At 41.3% G+C, this 22,312-nt stretch overlaps 1 protein-coding gene across 1 annotated transcript in view; it reads right to left on the bottom strand.

Annotated features, from left to right (window-relative positions):
- Positions 1-21,116, bottom strand: part of LCTL (lactase like) — a 125,215-nt gene extending 104,099 nt beyond the window's left edge. The window contains 5 exon segments of the mRNA XM_044418258.1: positions 1,820-1,855; positions 1,858-2,247; positions 2,250-2,612; positions 6,415-6,642; positions 20,941-21,116. Of these exon segments, the coding sequence (XP_044274193.1) occupies positions 1,820-1,855; positions 1,858-2,247; positions 2,250-2,612; positions 6,415-6,642; positions 20,941-21,073 (1,150 nt within the window). The 5' untranslated portion in view covers positions 21,074-21,116.
- Positions 21,117-22,312: the final 1,196 nt, after the last annotated feature.

The following is a 22,312-nucleotide window of genomic DNA, read 5'->3' as shown; positions in this document are numbered from 1 at the left end:
AGTTTTCTATGTTTGTTCGTGTGTACCACAAAGAACAGTGGCCACAGGATTGGAAAAGGTCAGTTTACATTCCCATCCCAAAGAAGGGCAATGCCAAAGAATGTTCGAACTACCACACCATTGCACTCATTTCACATGCTAGCAAAGTTATGCTCAAAATCCTACAAGCTAGGCTCCAGCAGTATGTGGACCAAGAACTACCAGAAGTACAGGCAGAAGAGGGAGAGGAACTAGAGATCAAATTGCCAACATACGCTGGATCATGGAGAAAGCTAGGGAGTTCCAGAAAAACATCTACTTCTGCTTCATTGACTATGCTAAAGCCTTTGATTGTGTGGATCACAACAAATTGTGGCAAGTTCTTAAAGAGATGGGAGTACCAGACCATCTTATTTGTCTCTTGAGAAACCTATATGTGGGTCAAGAAGCAACAGTGAGACCTGGACACGGAACCACTGATTGGTTCAAAATTGAGAAAGGAGTTCGGCAAGGCTGTATACTGTCGCCCTGCCTATTTAACTTATATGCAGAGCACATCATGAGAAAGGCGGGGCTAGATGAATCACAAGTTGGAATTAAGATTGCTGGGAGACATAACCTCAGATAGGCTGATGATACCACTCTAATGGCAGAAAGTGAAGAGGAACTAAGAGCCTCTTGATGCAGGTGAAGGAGGAGAGTGCAAAAGTTGGCTTGAAACTCAACATTAAGAAAACTAAGATCGTGGCATTCGGTCCTCTCACTTCCTGCCAAATAGATGGGGAAAAAATGGAGGTAGTGTCAGATTTTATTTTCCTGGGCTCCAAGATCACCGCAGATGGGGACTGCAGCCAAAAAAATTAAAAGACGCTTGCTCCTGGGGAGGAAAGCTATGGCAAATCTAGATAGCATACTAAAAACCAGAGACATCACCCTGCCAACAAAAGTGCATATAGTCAAGGCTATGGTTTTTCCAGTTGCAATGTATGGCTGTGAAAGTTGGACCATAAGGAAGGCTGAGCACCAAAGGATTGAGGCCTTTGACTTGCGGTGCTGGCAGAGACTCCTGCGAGTCCCTTGGACAGCAAGGCGATCAAACCTGTCAGTCCTAGAGGAGATCAACCCTGGCTGCTCTATAGAAGGCCAGATACTGAAGATGAAACTCAAATACTTTGGCCACCTAATGAGAAGGAAGGACTCACTGGAGAAGAGTCTAATACTGGGAACAATAGATGACAAAAGAATAAGGGGACGGCAGAGGATGAGGTGGCTAGATGGAGTCACTGAAGCAGTCGGCATGAGCTTATGTGGACTCTGGGGGATGGTGGAGGACAAGAAGGCCTGGAGGAATGTTGTCCGTGGGGTTGCGATGGGTCGGACATGACTTCGTGACTAACAACAACAACAACCACAGAGAACTAATAGAACTGTCAAGGTATAAAGTCTTCCTGTCTCCAATCTTAAACTTCCTGTCGCAAACAAACAAAAGGATGAGTTTAAGCCTTACTGTGTGGGCATAAGGGGTCTCAAATAAAATTTCTGTAATTCATTTGAGGAAAATGTTTCTGAGAATCCTTATTCCCATTTACAGAATCACCATCAGACACAGTGTCCTAAAATGTTGCTTAGGAGCTCATCATGAGAAAACTGGCTCCAACTCATTACCCTAAGAGTTGATAAAGGCAGAATGGGAACATGTGCAACATTAGCCCTTCCTTGTCACCATGTGAGGGACTGTCACATGGCATGCTGACTCCATGCTGAATCACCATCAGATAGATGGTCTTTAAAGTAGCAGAAGAAACAAATGCAGGGTAGAGAGGACAGAAATCATGTAAGTTAATGTATTTGAATAGCCGATGTGAACCCCATGGAGCACCGGAAGCCAAGGACTGCCAGGTGCAACAGGCCAGGATGAATCTATGACCTGCTCTGCTTCTTTGTCTGCTGACATACTTGGTTGACCATACAAATTATCTTGATGCTTAATTTTGCATGTTGTATAATAATTTAAAGAAAAAATATCTGTGGTGCCTTTGATCATCTTCTCTTCGCTGGTAAATTCTGGAAGCCTTGAGGATGGAGAACCTTGTTGTTTACATGCAGCTGATATCTTGGATTTCATGAAAGCGGGATAGTCACCATCAAGAAAGATTGGAGTGGCAAACCAGTCCAGGCAAAATGACATGTGCCTCTTAGCAGCTTCCTGGACAGCATGGGAATTTGGATTGAAGGGCTCCGCCCAATCTGAATTTAATGCTACGGAACTAGCCCACCCTGCTTTTCCTGGAACAGTCTATCATAACTGTGCCAGGCAGCAGCATGAGCTTTGATCAGGTTATGTGCTGCCAGGTATGCTCCAGTACCAGGCTCTGTAACACCTGGGGCCATAATACCCTTCTCATAGCCAAACACAGCAACAACATATGGTTCATTCATGGTGATCCATAGCTTCACTCTGTCCTCAAATGTTCTGAAGCAAAGTTCGGCATAAGCATCAAAGGCTTCTGCTGTGGCACCTGAACTTCAGCCCACCTGATCTTACTGAGGAAGATCAAAGTGATACAGTGTCACCACAGGTGTCACACCATTTGTTAGCAGGCTGTCAATCACTTTCTCATAATAATCAACTCCTAAAGAAAAAAAGCAAGACAACAAGGGTTGTGTTTGTACTCAGTCAGGCAAAGGACTTCCTCTTCCCCCCACCCTCTCTCTCAGCTTCTGACTTCTTGCATTGCAGGATTCCTGTGCCAGACAGAAATCAATTCCCTTCCCAGGATCTGTCAGTTCTTCTAGCTGTTCATATTAAAGGACCAAACTCAGACAAAGGAGCCTCTCTTCATCCATAGGCATTTCAGAAGCTTTCCTGGAAACATTTAGTGATGTAGAACTTGCAAACTTGATCCATCACTTCCTTCTGGAGGTAAACCTAAGGCTATTTTACATATGCATATCTGTGCTTTGATGACTGAAGCATCAAATGGCAACATATTAATGTAAATGAACCTTTTGAGATCAAAGTACAGGAACAAAATTTTCACATTGTCAGAGATTCCAGAATGTGAGCTACAAGCTTGAGAATGTATGTTTTCTGGACCAGCCTGTGCTTCCAGGTCAGAAGATATGCTGCCCGGGTAGCAGTTTCTAACCTGTTCCTGGCCCCCACCTGGTGCTTTGCAGTGGGTTCCATTCACCTATTCCATTGCAAGTTATCAAGTAATGAACAGGTGGGTACACCAAAGTGCCAAGAACATCATAGAAAGGGTCCTAGAAATAAGGATGAATGAGTAGGGCTGGCATTCAAATTAATGCTTCTGAAGGCTTTCTTTAACTAATAGATGCCAATATATTGTTTCTCTTTACTCTAGGGGAAGTACAGGGGTTCAAATGCAAATTAGCCCCATAGTAGGGGCTCAGACCTACCACTTATATTGCCCTAATAGCTGTTAAAGCAACTGAATTGGGTCCATATATGGCAACATATATCACAGCTACATTTTTAAGTAACATGTGCTTTGGCCTTAAGACACAATTCTTTGGCATGTCAGGCTTTCTGATCACTAATGTTTAACAAACAGAAGTAGCCCTACTCTCGTCCAGATGTCTTGCCCTACATTATCTTTACCAAGACAGTGTTTGGTATTAAAATGATCCAACTTGCACAGCTGTACCATATGGCTGGTCTTATCTCAAGCATTCTTGTGTCTGGGCAAGCAAGGCTGGAATGCCTATTAATCCTTAGATGAAGATGTGCAATTCTCCACTAAATTGTATCTCCTGACTCAGCTTCTCTTACATCTCGGTTTGCCCTCACTGAATTTACTGAAGCCATGAATCTCAATAATTAAGACTGTAATAGAGCCATGCTGGATCAGGCCACCTACGGGTCCATCTAGTCCAACATTCTGATCTCACAGTGACTAACCAGCTGCTTGTGAGAAACCCACAAGCAAGACAAGAATGCAATACACTTCCTTGTGTATGTTCCCAAGCAACTAATGTGCACAGGCATATTGCCGCTAATACTGCAGATAATAATGCTTAGCCTACCTCACAGGAATAGTGTAATATATTATCAGATATAATTATCAAATGCAAAACAGGTTGAAATTTAAAAAGCACAATATTGTTGCTAAATATTTGTTGCGGTTGTGCTGTTCAGCATAAATAATAAAGCCTTCAGAGAAGAATAACCTTGTGGTACATTTTATACTGAACACGATATTTTAAAAGGTGAAGCACCCTTAATATAAAATGGCTCATATCTTAATGGTGTCTAAGGCAGAATCTAAAATGGGTGTCCCCCATGGTGATGATTATGATGTTAATAGCAATAATTCTTCATTAGCTGTCCTGTAGTGACATCTCAAAATATACTTCCTAAGGTAGACATCCTTCTCCTTCCTAAAATGACAGGGCTAGCCTTGCCTTTCATAAATTATTTTAAAATAAAACAATAATAAAAACTTTTTAAAACATAAAAAATCCACCATCATCGGAAAACAAATGATTTTTTATACAGATTCCCAAATGCCCCATGTTTCGAGTGTGAAATCGGTAGTGACTCAGTTTGTGCAATTTTTTTTTAAAGGGCATTGCTCCAAGGTTTCTAATTCTCTTCATGCTCTTTGGGGGAAAAATGTTTATACAGGGGATGGTGGCCTTTTCCATGCTTTGCAGTTACAATTGCTTCAACAGATCACTGCTCAGGAGAAGTGAGATCCTGCCTAATGAAAACCAACCTACTAGGAGAGCTTCCAGTGCCCTTTTGTTAAATTTAAAGTTCATAATATTAATCAGAAAAGTGTTTACAGTGAGAACCAAGCAGGAGAAAAATATTCTAAAAAATTACAACAGAATTCATAAGTATGATGATTTCTCCCACTGCGTCTTACGAGTGTCTGTTAAACTTATCCTTCCGTTCCAGAATCTAAATGACATAACCTATTCTGAACCCCAGTGCTGTCAAGCAGCAAAGGCAATGGGGTTTTCTGTCTGAAAAGCAATGCCATTTAAGAGGGGGGATACTCAGACATACTTGAAGCTTTGCTGTCTTCCAAATGCTTTTCATAGAAGGCAAATGCTTCACACATTGAGGGTAAAAAGGCTCGTTTTTATCCAGAGTTTAGGACCTCATGCACCACTGTTGGCTGGCTCTTTCTATTCAGGGCAAGGCACAACAGTTGGCCCCATAGGATCAGCCCATGGGAAACACAGCTAACCTTAACTCATCTAAGGCAAGGTCAGGCAGGAGCACCAGCTTGCAGAACGCAGCTCTATTTGCCAAATAGAAATAATTAACCCAGGGCAAGTACATCGATCTGCAATGAATACCTGTGTGTTGTTTATTATTGTGGTGGATGTTTAAAACCACAGCAATTCTGCCAACTGCATAATTTGGAATGTGTTTCAATGTGTTTCACTTGTCCAGTCCTAGCACCTCTAACTGCAATGAACTTGGAGCATTATAAGAAGTTAAAAGTAGAGGGAGAAGTAAAGAAAAATGGCCTATAGTCTCCTCCTCTGTTAAATATCACCTAATCTTCCCTTGCTGATCTTGACGACTTGAACTGCCTCCAATAATTTGGTGAGTCTGTTTCCATACATATATGATACCAAACTATTTCATTACCTTCAAATCGCTTCTCACAATTCACCTTTGTCTTTCTTTCCCCTTGCCTCACCTATTAATCCTTCTCAATGAGGAGAATCTAAAGGTGCCCTTTTACACAGCAAAGATGTTTTCTCTGCTTGAAGAAGTGAAGCTTGTTTTAGAGTGTGAATTGAGAAAACTGACACTAATTCCGATACCATTTTTATATAAAGGCCCTGGCAAACTCTGACCCAAGCAGAAAGATAAGAATTGCAAGGTAATTTACGTAAAACAACACCGCAAACTTTTCTACTTGTAGTTCCACAAGAGTTTGCAGATCATCAAAATTGGCTATTTTCTTTTCCCCACATGGCATTTTGGATCCAATCCAACATGGAATTTTATAACTTTTGTATGTCCCTTTCCTCTGCTGTCTTTCTTACCACTTCTACTTTCCTTGATGCTTTGCCTTTTTGTTTTCTTTTCCTCTACTTTTGCTTACGAATATCTGCAAAGTGCAGGGTGCATAATGCAAAGTGTATCACTGCATAAAATAGTACAAAAAATTGATATGCAATTTTTAGAAAAGCAATAATATAACTTTATACTCAAGCAAAACAAAACACACACACTCACACACATTATCAGGAGTATACAGGAATATTAATTAGGACATGGTTTTCAAACCCCTTTTTAAAATCAAGATCATCCCATAATTACTCCAAACAAAGTTGCAATTTCAAAACTGCACTGCACAATAGCACACTGGATTAATTATGCCAGGCTGCAGCAATAACCTTGAATTAAAGCAGCACAACTTTCTATTTTAAAGGAACAATTGCCTTTCTGGTTGATGAAACCTGTCGTCCCATCAGGTAACAGACGTGACCAGGAAAGAGAGAAGCGATAATGAGTCAATCCAAGCTGTTTGATACATTTCAAATCTTCCTCCCACAGAGTATAGCTGCCACAAGCTACATCACCAGTCTGGTTCTTGAAAACCCGATCTCCTCCCTGATGGGTGAATGTGTCCCAAACACTGGGGCCTTTTCCATCTGCATCCCAGCCTCCTGATTAAAAACAAAACAATCGTTACACTTTTGACATGGAAAAGACACAAGCTGAATGTAAAAACAATGCAGTTGCACATATGCTGGACAAAGAGATTCAGACGCCTTGAAAGCAAATCATATGGCACTCTTTGAATTCAAGTGTAGCTCTCTGTACTATAGAATTATTGGCATTGTGCCATGTATTTATTCACGGGGTTATGTGCCACTTGAATAACTTAAGCCCCCTCACCAACCTTTCATATAAAGGTTATTACACACCTGATATACATATTTAGCCAAACACAGTTGTTTGTGGATCTTTATGAGATTATTTTTCACTAACATGTGCCTCTTGCCTGCTGTGGCAGTTGCCACTCTCAACCCTTCTACATACTTGTAATCAAAACACCAAAGGAGTATAATAAATAGGTATCCTTCAACTCACATCTTGGGGTAGCTGGCATCCCCTGTACATTATACATAAGTAGTCCTACCAACTTATCCTTTTAGGACATTGCCGCAAAGTACCAAGTTTAAAATATCCCCAAATTGCAGCTTCCTGCCTTTTACAGTTTTCTTTAAATAAACCAAAGCATATCCGGGGCATAAATGTTCTTAAAACAGGGGCACCTGCACCCCCAGTGGGCGCAAAATGCCAATTCAGGGGGAACGACAAAGTGGACAAAAGGCTATATCACAATTCACCAAAATTATAGAATTGCGATGTTTTTCACCAGAAATGATCCTAATAATAAAATTATTATTTTGTTTGCATTTGGATCCAGTTTTCTTTTGTCAATCAAGACAAAATCTAGGAATTGCCTGAATCCACTGAAAGACTTGTGGATTCCAGTCAGCCAGAAAGTTCCATAGTTTGACAAGATTGTGAATGAGAAGCAGCAACGAAGATGTCATTGAATTTTATCTTCTCAATTGAGATTGATTTTACTGTTTATACTTTTTTCTAATCACTCAATTTATATCTGAATATTAAAACCTTATTTTTGACTTCAATTTGTTAACTGGCAATACTGTGTGTGGTTCAAACACTAGATATTTGACTTCTTCATTTTCAAATGTGATATTACTTTTGTAGGGGGTGCAAATGTAAATTGAATATTTTCTAGGGGTGCAGGGCATAGAAAAGGTTAGGAACCCCCAACCTAGAATCTGAATAGGAATAGTTGTGTGAGGTATTTTTAATATCCCAAACAACAGCTCTCAAACAAAGGAATAAAAAAGGTTCAATATAGATCATCATGGCCTTTTTCAAAACTAAGATTCTTAACTAAAACGAAATTAGTGCTATGTAGAGAGAAGGTCAATGGGGCCAGTCACTGTTATGCAGGCATTCTTGTGCTGCATAGCTTCAGGAAGGCTTAAGCCTGAAATTACCTGTGTTGGCTGACAGCTGAAAGCCATTCCTATGTTGTAGCTGAAATTTCCCCCCAAGAAACTTCAAAGGTTTATCTCTCTCTCTCTCTCTCGATATATGCATGCAGAATTTTTCCTGCCTGAGGCATTTTCATCTGGGGTTGAAAATTACCCCAAATGCAGTGAATTCTAGATCGTTGTTGAGGCAAAAATAACTTTTCTGTCATGCAGTACGATCTTCCTCCTGAGCAAGCACACTGTTCCAGAGTTTCTTTTCACAAGGTTTTATTGTTACACATCTCTGAGTTCACCCAGAGTGAAATGTTCAGACCTCTCAACAACCTTCAGTCTTTGATCTCTTGTCCATGGACCCCAGGAGGTGGGGCACTCGCTCGCTTGTTTATCAGGTGCAACCCAGCTCGCTTGCGCTCTTCCTCTTTCTCAGCTGAATTTCTCACCTGTGCTATTTTCTAGCAACCAGCATCACTTCCTCAGGGAAAGGTACCTCTGTGTCAGACAGACCGTTCAGCTCCTGCTGTGCAACCTGCCCAGTCCCTCCTTGCAACACCTCCTGTTCTGTTTCAGGTAGACCAGGCCTCTTGTCAGACCTGAATGGCAACTTTACTCCCTGTTGTACTATCTCCATGGGCTGGTTGTCACCCCCATCAGCTTCAGAATCTTTTAGACCTCAAGTTCCAGAGGTGACACAGGGCATTCCCATGGTATAAGGGCATCAAAATAACATCAACATGAGTAAAACTAATAGTTTTCCACTTAGCCTGTATCACAGCCGTTGAACTATGACATTGCTTCCATTGGTCAATAGGACAGCTAACATGGTACAAGCATGGTTAATAAACCATGGTGGCTTGTTAACCAGCCCTGCATTTGTTGGCTGATCTACTTAGTTACCTTCCTTGTGACCTCTGAACTTAGTGAGAGTGAATGGCTAGGGACAGTTAACTAACAATCCATGGGTTCAATCCACCCTTGTCATGCTCGAATAGCATGACAAGTTACACCTAGCAATGGTAATTTGGTAAATCAAGCATCCGTTCAGAGGGTGGTTAACAAGCCTGTGGTTTAATAAGTACTTCTCCATCTTGTGAACCCTGCCAATGACATGAACTGGGGAAAAGTAACTGCATGGTGGAATCATATAAGGACATGGTAAATTTGCATTCACTTGATACAGAGAAAGAGGAATTCGACATAGAGCTGACATTTAAGGTGGCAGCTCCATGTTTCTTACAATGCGTAGTTCCATCCTTAGATAAGGAGGCAATCCCCATTCAATTAATTTCTTTTTAACCCCATACCTTTAGGGGCTTTTGAGCTGGAAAGGGAAAAGTGCAGGTATGATCATCAGAGGACTACAAGAGGCATAAGACCAAACATCGTGATCACTACAGATCCCAGATACGGCTCCCATACAGGTATAGCCCACCACTATGAATAATAACCCTATGTACCGTTCCATTTTACTGGAGTCTGTTAAATCCACCTCCATTTGTTTTGTTTTTATCTTTTTAAAATGACTTAATTAGGGGTCTATTTGAGGCTGGTACCAGATTAGTAAAGTGGGTTTTTTTTTTTTTAAGTGTAGGCGGGTTAAATGTAAAAGATCCGTCTGTATCAAAGAGAGCCTTTAGGACAAGACAGATTCATCCAGCAAACAGGCACTTATGCTTGTCTGGGATGTCCTTTGAAAGTCCTGACAGTCTGTTAGAAAGAAAGGAAATGCCATTATAAACCATGGCCCTAGGCATGCAGAAGATGAATTAATGTAACAGTGCCTCTGCGAAATGTCTGCCTTTCGCTTAGACAAGCGTCTGCAGCCGGGAAAAAAAAAGGCAAAGGTTTTCACCAAATTAAATTTTACACTGCGTTTTTGCAACCTTTGCATAAATTTTTTGTGTCCTGATAGTTTAAAGATATTTCATAGTGATTTCAAAGACTTTGATAGAGGTCACTATTTAAAATGTTATTATAGGCTGCAATCATGCATACCTTCTTTTTAAAATTCTGATACTCCGAGCTTAGAACTAGCGTAGCATACGTGACAGAGCTGTGAACCAGGAAGTCCCTAGTTTAGATCTCACCTCTGCTCAGAAGGTAAGCCCACAGGGCAGCTGCTGCTCTCTCAGCCGAGCAGCTTTCCCTGCAATATGGGGATAATAATACGACAGCCTTGCCTTTTGGGGCTGTGCTAAGAAATACTGGCAACCTGCTGGTGCACAGTACTGAAAACAGCAGTGGCCTGTTTTGTTAATTTATTTCCACAAGGGCCTGTCCTTCTCTTTCTACAAAGGAGTAGAGGACAAGTCCTTGTTCTGAGGCACTTGCACTCTACAGAAGCCACAAGAGAGGTAAACAAAAGAAATGGAGATGGGTGACCAGCGGGGCTATGTACGTTCAGGTGTTACTTTATAGGATAGGTACAGCCATTACTTTTCCAGAATAGGAACAGGAACCCAATCCAGATGTTAAAGATCCCCTTACAAGGCCCCAAACTAGGATCCTAATCCTGATTGGGGGCCCTGCTTGTACTCTAGAGTAAAATGGATTGGGGTAAGGAAGATATAGGTGCTAGAAACAGATTTTAAGTAATGCCTGTTTATTAGAGCATAAAGACTAGGGCCTGATTCCAAAGACTTCACGGAAAAGATGGGTTTTGAAGAGGGATGTGAAGAGGAGAGGCGGCATCACACAGGTGCTTGGAGAGACTAACCCAGGCATGAGGACCAAGAAAAGGTGAAGGCAGAAACGAGAAAAACAGTTGACTACTGAAATAGACTAGCCTGGATGGGCAAAAGGTCACAAGCAAGGATGTATCAGGATAGAAAAGCAGAGAAATGGAGGAGGGGGGTAAGGCCATGGGGAAAAATGATAATTTTATTCATAGTTTTAAAAAAGGATCAATACAGAAGTGTATATTTCCCTTCTGTAGCATCCATGTGCACGTATATTATAGTCTTTATCCAATGTACATTTTGGGACTGCAGGTGGCGCAGTGGTTTAAACCACTGTGCTGCTGGGCTGGTTGATTGAAAGGTCGCCGGTTTGAATCTGCACAAGGAAGTGAGTTCCCGTTGCTGTATCCCAGCTCCTGCCAACCTTGCAGTTCAAAAGCATGCAAATGCAAGTAGATAAAAAGGTACCACTTCGGTAGGCAGGTAACAGCGTTCCGTGCACTTCCATGTTTAGTCATGCCAGCCACATGACCACGGAGACTGTCTGTGGACAAACGCTGGCTCCCTCAGCTAGGAAACGGAGATGAGCACCGCCCCCTAGAGTCAGGCATGACTGGACTTAATGTCAAGGGGAAACCTTTACCTTTAATGTACATTTGGAGCATAAATATTGTGACTACCTCATTTTCTTCTGAAGACAACAATGACAAGAGCAAGGAATCCTGTAGCACATTTCAAACAATTTGCATATGTGAACTCAATGGTCCCTCTAAGCAACCTCCAGGTAGGACTGGCATTATGAGCATGATTTTGCAGGTAAGAGGCTGATAGAAGACAGTGGTTTGGCTAAGGGTACCACAACTTCCTGGTTCTTAGCTAACACTCTGTCTTGTCATATCAAGCATTACAAAAATGTATTATTCTGATGCAGATTTAGCAGCTGCTGCTTCTCCCAGAAAGTCCTTAAAGCTAATTTGGCGAGGGAGACGAGAGTTTGAGAGATGAGAATTTGGGAATAAATTCATAGTCCTTCTACCTCTCCCAGCACTAGGAATGCTAAGGAACCTCAGAGATACAAAAACCTGTTAAACCTATTACAGGCAGGGGCTGGGTTCACATGGCACAGCAAACAACCCTGCACTTTTCCCATGGTGTGTAGATTTTTGTGAGAATAAAGCAAGCAATGATGCATCTGTGTTGCTTGCCAGCTGAGGGGAGCGGGCATAAAAGGCCAGAAGTAACCACTTCCATGCCTACTCTTGCCAGACTACTGAAGTGGTCTAAATAGCAAGTTAACCAGTACACTACAGGGCACAGTCTCTCTATTCAACACTAATTCAGACCTTCACCAATGAAGAGACTAGTCAGGTAAATATCCAACTTTATTAAATAATTTGTATCAAAGTTGCAACAGATGACTGGAACAAAGACCGATGTAATTTTAGCATCCTTTACAGAATCAAAGTCACTTTGTTACTTTAGGAATATAAAATGTATTATATATAACTTGATTAGGTATAACATCATGTTTAGCATATCAAAGGTACAGTTTATTTAAACAATCATTACAAACTGAATTCATTGTTAAAATCTTTTGTTGTTTGTGTCCTGAAATGTAAGGGAGCTTGTTGGGTTCTGCCAACTTGAAAGCAGCAGGCAAAAACAATAAAGAGGGAACAAAGAAAGCCTAACCCTAAAACAAACAAAATTAGGCCCCCTCTAGTCCTCTCCTCCAGTGTCAACCAGAAATCAGGCACTCATTCCAATAAAAAGAGAAAAGGTGAAAAGTTAAACCAAGCTTCAATGAATAAACATGGCATTTAATCAAGTCTCATTTTCTATTGCTATCATTTTCAGTTTCTGTTCAGCAGCTTCCTCATCTTTGCCTTCATCATAGTTGCCAAGGACTTCGAAAAATGGAAGACTTGTCTGAATTGAAACAACTTATTTCTCCTTTCATATATCAGTTTATTTCTTGATTTGGTGTGTTTCCAAACATTGACCATATTTTTCAAATACTGCAGCAAACAGAAGTACGGAGGAAGCAGCAGTAGTCAAAAGCTATGCTGGTCAAAGAACTTGCCACTGAATTGCAAAAGGCATACAATTCCAGACTGCATTTTTGGACCAAATTCCTGAAGGATGTTCTGTATTCTTTAACATTTGAAAGTACCTTTCCAAATTCAAAATCAAATTCCAGTCAAAATCAGCAGCATCACTATATTTCTGCCTTCAAATCTTGCGTTCGGCAGATCTGCAGAAGCATGAATTGGTTGGCAATAGGATTCTTCCCATTTCTTTAATACAAACTGCCACTTACTTTGAAATCCTCAATTATTATTGTTTCTTCAAAAGTGCTTTGTTTTGCTTTGTAAACTTTTGAAAGAGATCACCCCTGAGTATCTTACAGACTTCAAGTCCCTATTTTATTCCTTGCATATTTTAATTCTTGCTTCCTCTTGGAGATGGCACCTACACTATGAGTAGCTTTTACATGTTTTATAAAATGTTTGCTCGTCTGGAGGACGTCCAGCTTCATGATGCAAGTTTAGCTCATGACATCCCATCCCAGTGCAGTAATATGTGGATAGTTATGTTATGATTTTCCATGCCACTTTTATATTAGCTAAAATGTCAGTCAGAAAAACAAATACATTAGCACTCCCAATTTTATGAAGGACACCACATATTTTACCACTGATGTACACTGCAGTAGGTCTGCTTTCTCATGTTTCAGTGGTTCCATAAAAAACTGATTGAGATGTTGTTATCTCAAAGTTTATGATTCCTTCTCCTCTCACATTTTTCCTTTCATCTGAACGACACAGTGTTTCATTTTTCTTTGCAAAAATTATTTTATTTGTTCATCTTCTGACTCTAAAAGAGGCTTTCATGAAGAATGTCTGCTGGGCAAATGGTATGATGGACTTTGTAATTTAAAAGCTTCCTACCACTATGTATTTTCAGTTATTGACATTGGGGTTCCAGAGGATTGCATTGCTTAGCCATTTTCCCCCAATAGTCAAGTGTCATCTTGTCTACAAATAAGGCTACTGAGTATTTTTAATACAGGTAGTCCCCAGGTTATAAACATTTAGGTTACACCAAGCCATACTTACGAATGTGTGGACAGTCATCAACCTTATATGAATATCTGTAAGGAACTACGTGATGTAATTAGCAACATGTCATCAGTGGCTGTGTAGTTTCCTAGGGATATTCATGGGTTTTTGCTAGAGTTTTGCTAGAGATATCCCCAGCTTTTCCTAGAGAGAGTCATGGCTATCTCTAGGGAACTAAAAACACATTGGGTGACCTGTTTCTCAGTGACCACGTAGTTCCCTAGAGATAATCATGGAAACCCATTTCCTTATACCAAATGTTTTCACCTTCTCCAACAAGCTCTTCAATACCTCAGACAACATGTTTGTCCCCTCTTTCACATAAGCCTGGAACTGTGGACTCAGCAAATGCTCTCCTCCTGTACACAGTCCCATTGAGACGAATTTGACATGGATTAAAGTGTTTTTATTTATTTTATTTATTTGGAATACTTGTATGCCACCCCATTCGCATAAGCCTTGGGGCAGCTTCCAACACATAAATAAATATAGATCTATACAAATGCATAAAATACTGGAGACTTCCTGGCATAAAAATTTAAAATCAATAAATAAAATCAACAATTAAAATAATGTTTAAATAAAAAGGTCTTGGCCTGGCGCTGAAAAACAAATAATGATGGCGCCAGGCGGACTTCTCTGGGGAGCGCATTCCATAAGTTGTGCGCCACCGCAGAGAAAGCCCTCCTCTGGGTACTCACTCTCCTAATATCTTTCACGGAGGCTTTCCAAAGAAGGGCCTCTGCCACCGATCTCAAGGGGCTGGAGGGCACATATGGATGTAGGCGCTCCTTTAGGTAACCAGGTCCCAAGCCATTAAGGGCTTTGTAGGCGATAACCAGCACCTTGAATTGGGCCCGTACTTCAATGGGGAGCCAGTGAAACTGACGGAGGACTGGAGTTATATGAGCACAACGCCCAGTCCCCGTCAGCAACCTGGCAGCTCTATTTTGCACCATCTGAAGTATCCGAACCGTCTTCAAGGGCAGCCCCACACAGACCGCATTACAGAAGTCTAATCAGGAAGTAACCAACGCATGTGTCACTGATGCCAGGCAATCGTTCTCCAGGTAGGGATGCAGCTGATGGATCAGCTGAAGCTGAAGGAAAGCGCTCCTCGCCACTGCTGTTACCTGAGCTTCCAATGAAAGCTCTGGGTCAAGGAGCACTCCCAAGCTGTGGACCCTGTCCTTAAGAGGGAGTGCAACCCCATTCAGGAGAAGGTCAAAGTCCCCCATCTCAATGCCCGATCCACCTACCAACAGGACCGCCGTCTTGTCTGGATTGAGCTTCAGTTTATTGGCCCTCATCCAGCCCATTACCTCGGCCAGGCACCGGTTCAATACAGCCACTGCCTCACCTGGATTGGTAGAGAACGAGAGGTAGAGCTGGGTATCATCAGCGTACTGATGATTCCGCAGCCCACACCCCCTGATGACCTCTCCCAGCGGTTTCATGTAGATTTTAAATAGCATGGGGGACAAGATGGAACCCTGCGGAACTCCATGGCATAACTGCCATGGCACAGAGCCATAGTCCCCCAGCATCACCTTCTGGAATCGGCCATTGAGATAGGAGCGGAAGCACTGCAAAGCAGTGCCTCCTACTCCCAATCCCGCTAGCCTATCCAGAAGGATACCATGGTCAATGGTATCAAAAGTCGCTGAGAGGTCCAGGAGGACCAACAGGGTCGCACTCCCCCTGTCTCTCTCCCTGCACAGGTCATCATACAGGGTGACCAAGGCAGATTCAGTACCATACCTGGGTCTGAAGCCAGACTGAAATGGGTCCAGATAATCAGTCTCATCCAAGAGTGCTTGGAGTTGTCCTGCCACCAACCGCTCTAAAACCTTGCCCAAGAACAGGTTGTTGGTCACCTGTCTATAATTTCTTTAAAGGGGCAGGTACCCGGCCATCCCTCAGAGAGGCATGGACAACCTCCAGGATCCAGGTCCCTATCCCATGCTTGGCTTTGTTAAGTAGCCAAGATGGGCAAGGGTCCAATAAGCAGGTGGTGGGACATACTGGTCCAAGCACCTTGTCCACATCATCAGGCCGCAGTAACTGAAACTCATCCATCAGTTTTGGACCAGACGGCAACAATGGCACCTCCCCTGAAGGCTCTGAGTCACTAGTGGAGTCCAGCTCATGACAAATCTGAACGATTTGCAGTTTTGAATGCAATAAGCAGGCATTAGACTATTTTGTCCTAGCAGCCCATTATCAGAGAATTCTGGGAGACAATGAGGGACTCATAAGTTACTTTTAAAGATTCAAGTTGTTTTCTATTGGGCTTACATTAAAATTAAAGATGGCTAAACAATTAAGTTCAAATATATATCAAGCCAGGCATAAGAGGCAAGTTATGACAATTTTTTCAATACTGTATACCTACACACATAAAGTACATGCGTATATATAGATTCTCTCTCTTCAATATCCATAGTTACTTTATTATTACTGTATTATTATCATTATTACAATGCTGTATTGTGTTGAAGATGTTTAAGTGAATATGGAAGTATTTCTAGAGTGTTTTATATACAAATAAATATATATACCAAGACAAACATTTGGCTTACTCATGGGATCTGACAGTCATACAAATTTGATATAAGGACATTCTCAGGAACAGAACTTGTCAGTAACTACCTGAACCATTGTTTGCAGTGTGTGTTTACTTGAAAATGCTCTTAATGGTGGGAATGCTCTTTTTGTTAATACTGGTAGTGCAGAAGGAATAGAAAGAAGATTTCTGGAATGTGAACAGGGAGAAAAGCTACTTGCATTTTCATTAATATGGTCTTCACTTAAATCCATGAAGATTTTTTTAAAATGTCAGCAGGACACCTCTAACATGAAACAAGCTCATGTTTCATCATCCTAGTAACATTTGGAAATGCATATTTCATTAGACAATATATGCATTTTTTTTCTTTGAGTACCTTGCAGTGTAGAAATCCATTTATAGGTGGTGATCTCACTGTTTGGCTGAGGGGAGAAAAAGGAAAAATAGTTTCGTGGCTTACCTGACAGTAAACACTAAGTTTTGGGGTGTGTGCATGCATGCAGGGATTGCAACAAAGCATTCATTTAGCAGGAATTAAATTACGATTTATTTAAGGGCTACAAAAATAAACTAGCCCAGTTATCACATGGTCCAATTTTCTAAATTCGGCTACATTTAAACCTTCTTTTCAAATAAGTGAACTTTCAGCTCATTTTTGTTGCTCTGCCCTTTTTCCCAGTCATTAGAGACCTTGTCAGGAAGGCAGAAACAGATCCACCAACTATACCAACAAGAGGAAGCCCACAGGCAGAGAAAAAACCTGAACCTTCTTCCTTCTTTTGTGACACTGGCCCCTAGAGCTAGAAATCTTTTGAGAGTTTTAAGAGTTGTGTCTAAGTTTACCTGCTTGTCCTTAGCACAAAAGAATGGTAATGATCTGCTACTGTATATAGTCTTCCATAAAGAACTATTACATATTTTTATAAAATATTTTGAACAATATATGAACACTTTGTCTGAAACGGTTTATTCATCTTTCCAAAAACATTTCCAGACTCCTTCTTTTTTCAATTTTTCAGAAAAAACAGAAAAGGCTAAAGAATTTTTTCTCTAAATTTTTCTATTTGTTCCCCCTAGGCCTTCACATCTCTGCTCCAGCAGAAATGTTTCTGTGAAAAAGCAGTGCAAGAAGACAGATTGCAGCCTTCAGTGTGATTGCGTGGGTTTGTTTGTTTTTCTGTTTTTGTAGATTCAGCCACAAATATATTTAAACTTTGCTAATCTCTAGCACTGCATATTATACTCTGATCACAGAAATCAAAGTGAGCTTGAAATCTTCCAGTCTTTGTAACAGGAAACATTTTTCAGAGTTTCCCATCTCAAAAATTAAAGGGACATTATGGCTTAGAATGTCTATAAATTAAATATCAGCTAGTCTGCAAGATTAATATCTATGTAATAGTTATACACCAGCCCTCAATAAAAAGAGTTTTAATAATCAATTAGTATAATAGAAATTAAAGATGGAAAAGACCTATTAGGAGGTCATCCAGCCCATCCCTTGCTGATGCCAAATTGCTCCCTGAAGTATATTCAGTACTTTAATACACATCTGTCTTATTAAATCTAAGTTTAATGCAAGGTTAAGCATATTGCAGACACTCAAAGCATTCCTAGAATATGTAATATCTCTTCTACAACTGGGCTTCTCATAGGCTTTCAGTCACGTCTCATGTTCTTTACAGAATTTTATCATAGCTCGAGTGCACCAATATATCTACACGGGGTTATTCGACAAATTGAACTTTAATGTGGGACAACCTTCAAAGTAGGTCAATTATTAGATCAAAGTGCTCTGAGTGTCTCTCAAGGTTCACGTTTCCCTGTCGTTTGGTGACTCAAGGCAATCGTATTTTCATCAGCTCCTTAGAGCAGTGAAAGTTTTCGAACACATCAACTTTGACATCAATTAAAGACTGAATTTCTTCCTATGGAAGGATTTAACTCTTCAAACTTTTGCTCTTCTGTGGAACAACAACTTCTTTTAACAAAATTGAATTATGGTGGTTTTTCACAGCATTCATTATCTGAAAAATACTAGGCCCAGATTCTGAACATGCCATGAATCATTTACATTCTTCTGTCAATGCATCTGTCCAATTCGATACTGCACTGTGCAAAGAGAACATACTTTGCATGCAAAAGGCCTAGATTCCATCCCTGGGAAAGACGCTTCTCTGATACCCTGGAGAGCTGCTGACAGTACAGACAAGAGGTGAGGAACATTTTTTGCACCTGAAGGCTGAATTACATTTTGGAGAAACTCTGGATCTGGTGGCACAATTCCAAGATTTGCACAAGGCCAAATGAGGTGGGCAAGAGTGAGATATTTAAAAAATCTCCCCCAAAACCAAATCTGCAGTAGGGCGTGTCCACTCAAAAGTAAGCTGGAAAAACTTACCCAGCAGCATTTTCAGTGCATTCACATGGGCCAGCTACTCAGGAGTAAACATGAGAGCAGCATGTCAGTTTGAAAGAATGCAGGATAAGCCTTTGCAGATCTCTGGTGGACAAGGCTCAGGAGCAAACAGAGCTGGATCATTCAGCAGCCCTTCCAAATAGCATTTCTACTCTGAAGCAAGCATGAGCATCATGACTAGCTGAAGGAAAGACAGCAAACTTCTACATCTTTGCATGACTCCCACAAAGCAAGCAGGCCAAGCCCCTGCAGGAAGACAAGTCTCTATGCACAGAAGAAACACGACAAGCTTCCAAAGCCTGTAAGACTGAATCCACTGTTTCCTGCCCTGACTGTGCCCCACAAGCAATCAGCTGCTGCTTGGAGATCCACCATTTTTCCTTATGGAAGAGAGGGCAGAACCAGGGGAAGAAGCTGCCTAACTATCCCTGATAAAGACACTACCAAGGTAAATGAACTAATGAGGTAATACTAAACTCAACTTCTGAAGGTACCATGAATCACTTGCATTCTGCTGTCAGTCAGAATCTATATTGTAATGCATTAAGGCAGTTGTGGGCAGAAGGTAAGCCAGGATCTATAGCTAGACCTCTGGGTCGTAGATCAGCAGGCATTTCTGACTCCCTGTTGTTTAACATTAGCAGCAAGACAATATTTTCAACCTAAGTAAGACTGCTGAACTGAATCGTGTTTGGGGTTATCAGGAGTTGGCTTCTGTGTGAAAGGGCTGTAATTCTGCCAGTTCAGTTCTGGCAGAAGAGAAAAAGAATCCTAGGTGCAGACACATTGTGTCCTTTCATTCTAAGGCTCCTGTACCTGGCTCTAAATGGTGGTTCTTGGGGTTCTAGTGAAACACAAAACACAAGGTTGACCCGACCTGCCTGAAGTCTACCCATTCAGGCATTCAAGGGATTTGAAGTGCTGATGACAGCTCTGATAGTGACTGGGTGAGCTGTCCCAAGGCCACAGCACTGAGTGGTTCAAATCCTAGGAGCCAGAGACAGCCCAAGATAAATGCAAGTCAATAGCCTGAAGAGCAGGGAGCAATGGGCTAGGAACTTCTGCCACCTGGAAATAACAGCACATTTGAGAGCCACTTAACTTGCATTGGATAACCTCACTAGAAAGAGAGCCACAGAGTGGCTATCCATCGGCCATGGATTATAAGCACATGTCTAGCTGTGTGGACACGTAACTGCAGAATGAGGCTTGCTCTACGAGGAACTGTTTTTCGATGGAATAAGCTCAATGGCATTGGGCATTTCTAGGCTGCACTCCCAAATTCCACTATCTCCTCCCAGACCTGTTCTACTTAGAACCTAGTAAGACTTCTATCAATTGATCACTACATCTCTGGGAATCTGGTTATGTATCTTGTTGGTTGTCTCATAATTTGTGTTGGAGAAGTGTTGCATCTGTTTCTATACTTGTAGGTGATTAGCAATGTGTATGTTTCTCCCAAAGTAAAGCATAGCAAGGTGGAGCTTTCAGATTCAATCTGAACTGCAAGAAGAGGCATGGTGGCCAAAGGGGTATTCTGGATTGTAAAACAGTTCAAATGCCTATTACTTAGGCAGGTGTTAGCTGCAGTGAATGGAGGATAAGACACAAAGATCTGGAAACCAACTTCAAACTGTGGTATGCCTTTTATTTCTGATCTTCCCTTAATCTAATTGTTCTCCTACAACAAACATGATGGGAAAGTTCTCATGCATCCACCTTTGGTCTATTTTATTCATCACTCAGAGGCAAACCACCTCACACTTTAACCTAACATATAATCTTAGATTACAGAGGGGTATAATAAGATCACATTTTGTTCTGACTGCAATTGAGACCTAGGGAAATTCATTCCCATTATTCCATCCCACTGGGCATGTTCTGGCAAATTCTTATGTTCTGCTGCTGCCAGAGGGAAAAGAAAAGTAATTCTGGAGATCTCTTGGAGAACAACATGAGGCTTAATAGCTATGGGCAGTAATGAAACTCCAAGCTCAAGGACCATCTTCCCACTGCTTTCAACAGATACACTATTATGCCAGGCAATCCATTTGAAACAACCCATTTTATCCCTCTACTACAAACTCCAGTGGCAAAATATATATTATAAATAACATATATTTTTAAACACTCAGATACCTTCAATTTGGTATGCTGCTGTTGCTGCATCCCAAGCAAACTGTTCTGGGAACTGTGCATTCTCTGGATTCCAGCTGCAAACTTCAGGAGAGGAGATAGTGGCACTCCTGTTGTCAGAGGGAGCTGAGGCCATGATGCTAGGACAGTCAGTCAGTCAGTCAGACAGCCAAGACCTCCTATTCTTCGCCTCCTTTTACCTGAAGCAGTTTTTGTACCAGTCAGACAGGAAAGAATTGAAATAGAGCTTTAGTTCTTGGAAATAAACCTTGCTTCATTCATAATCTGAATGCCCAAGTTCAGGAACCATGTGCGACCTTGTCCTGTCGTCCTGTTCAAGAGGGAGAAGAACAGTGTGCAAGCAGGGTATAATTACTCCTCCTGCAGGGAACTTCCTAAGAATGTTGTTCTCTGAAAAAGGTGAAGGTCTCTTGGATGGCCCAACATTCCCCATTTGAAGCGGGGGGGTGGGGGTAGCTTCCCGATGAAAAGAATCCCATCAAATAGGTTAGGATGTCTGTATTTTTCAACAGAAGAACCATAACAAGAGAATCCCAAAATACAACACAACCATTCAGCATATCACTCCAGGGAATGAACAATCCATTAACACACAGACACTCACAGACAAGCACACACGTGGCTTGCAACCATGTAACCTTAGATTAGCTAGTCACTGTATCAATGCAGCAAAAAGAACAGCACCCTAATTCTAATTGCACCCTAACTCTAATTGCAGGCATTTAGTCAAATCACTTCAGTTGTGTAACATTGGTAGAAGAGAGGGGGACATTCATTTTCCCAACCATTTGACCAAGGCACATAAAATAATATGAAGTAAATTGGTACAAAGCACTTGGTCCTTCTTAGTTGTGTTTTAGGGAGTACTCCGAGCATGTATATGACGCTGTTTGCTGCCTCTGGAAGCTTTGTATCCTGATTTGTACATGGGAACATTGGCAGTAAAACATTTAAGTCTTAGATACAACCAACCTCTGCAGGTCACTTTAACTTAATCCACATGGTGTCTTAGTAGAAGTCAACCATTTGTGTGGGACAACTCATGAGTAAGCTGGGACAATCCAGGACAGGGCCAGCCTTTTAGTTGTAATATTTTCAGTGGGTGGAGAAAGAAACCCAAGCTTCCCTAACAAGTATCTCACCAGGTGTCCCCAGTCCAGTGTCAGCAGCCACTGTGGTGTCCATGAACATTTCCAGTTCATTCCACAAAGGGGTCCCCAATATGGCCTCCTTGGACACTCAAAACAATATATTTTTTAATCTATTCTTTTTGAATTTATGTATGTGAAATGCATCCAATTTTCTAACAATTATAAATAGGCTTCAACTAAAGAGGCCTAACTATACAAACAAT

Source organism: Varanus komodoensis, unplaced genomic scaffold (assembly GCF_004798865.1).
Source record: "Varanus komodoensis strain SLA01 unplaced genomic scaffold, ASM479886v1 scaffold9, whole genome shotgun sequence".
Lineage (NCBI taxonomy): Eukaryota > Metazoa > Chordata > Lepidosauria > Squamata > Varanidae > Varanus > Varanus komodoensis.
This window is presented reverse-complemented; position numbering and strand designations above follow the sequence as displayed.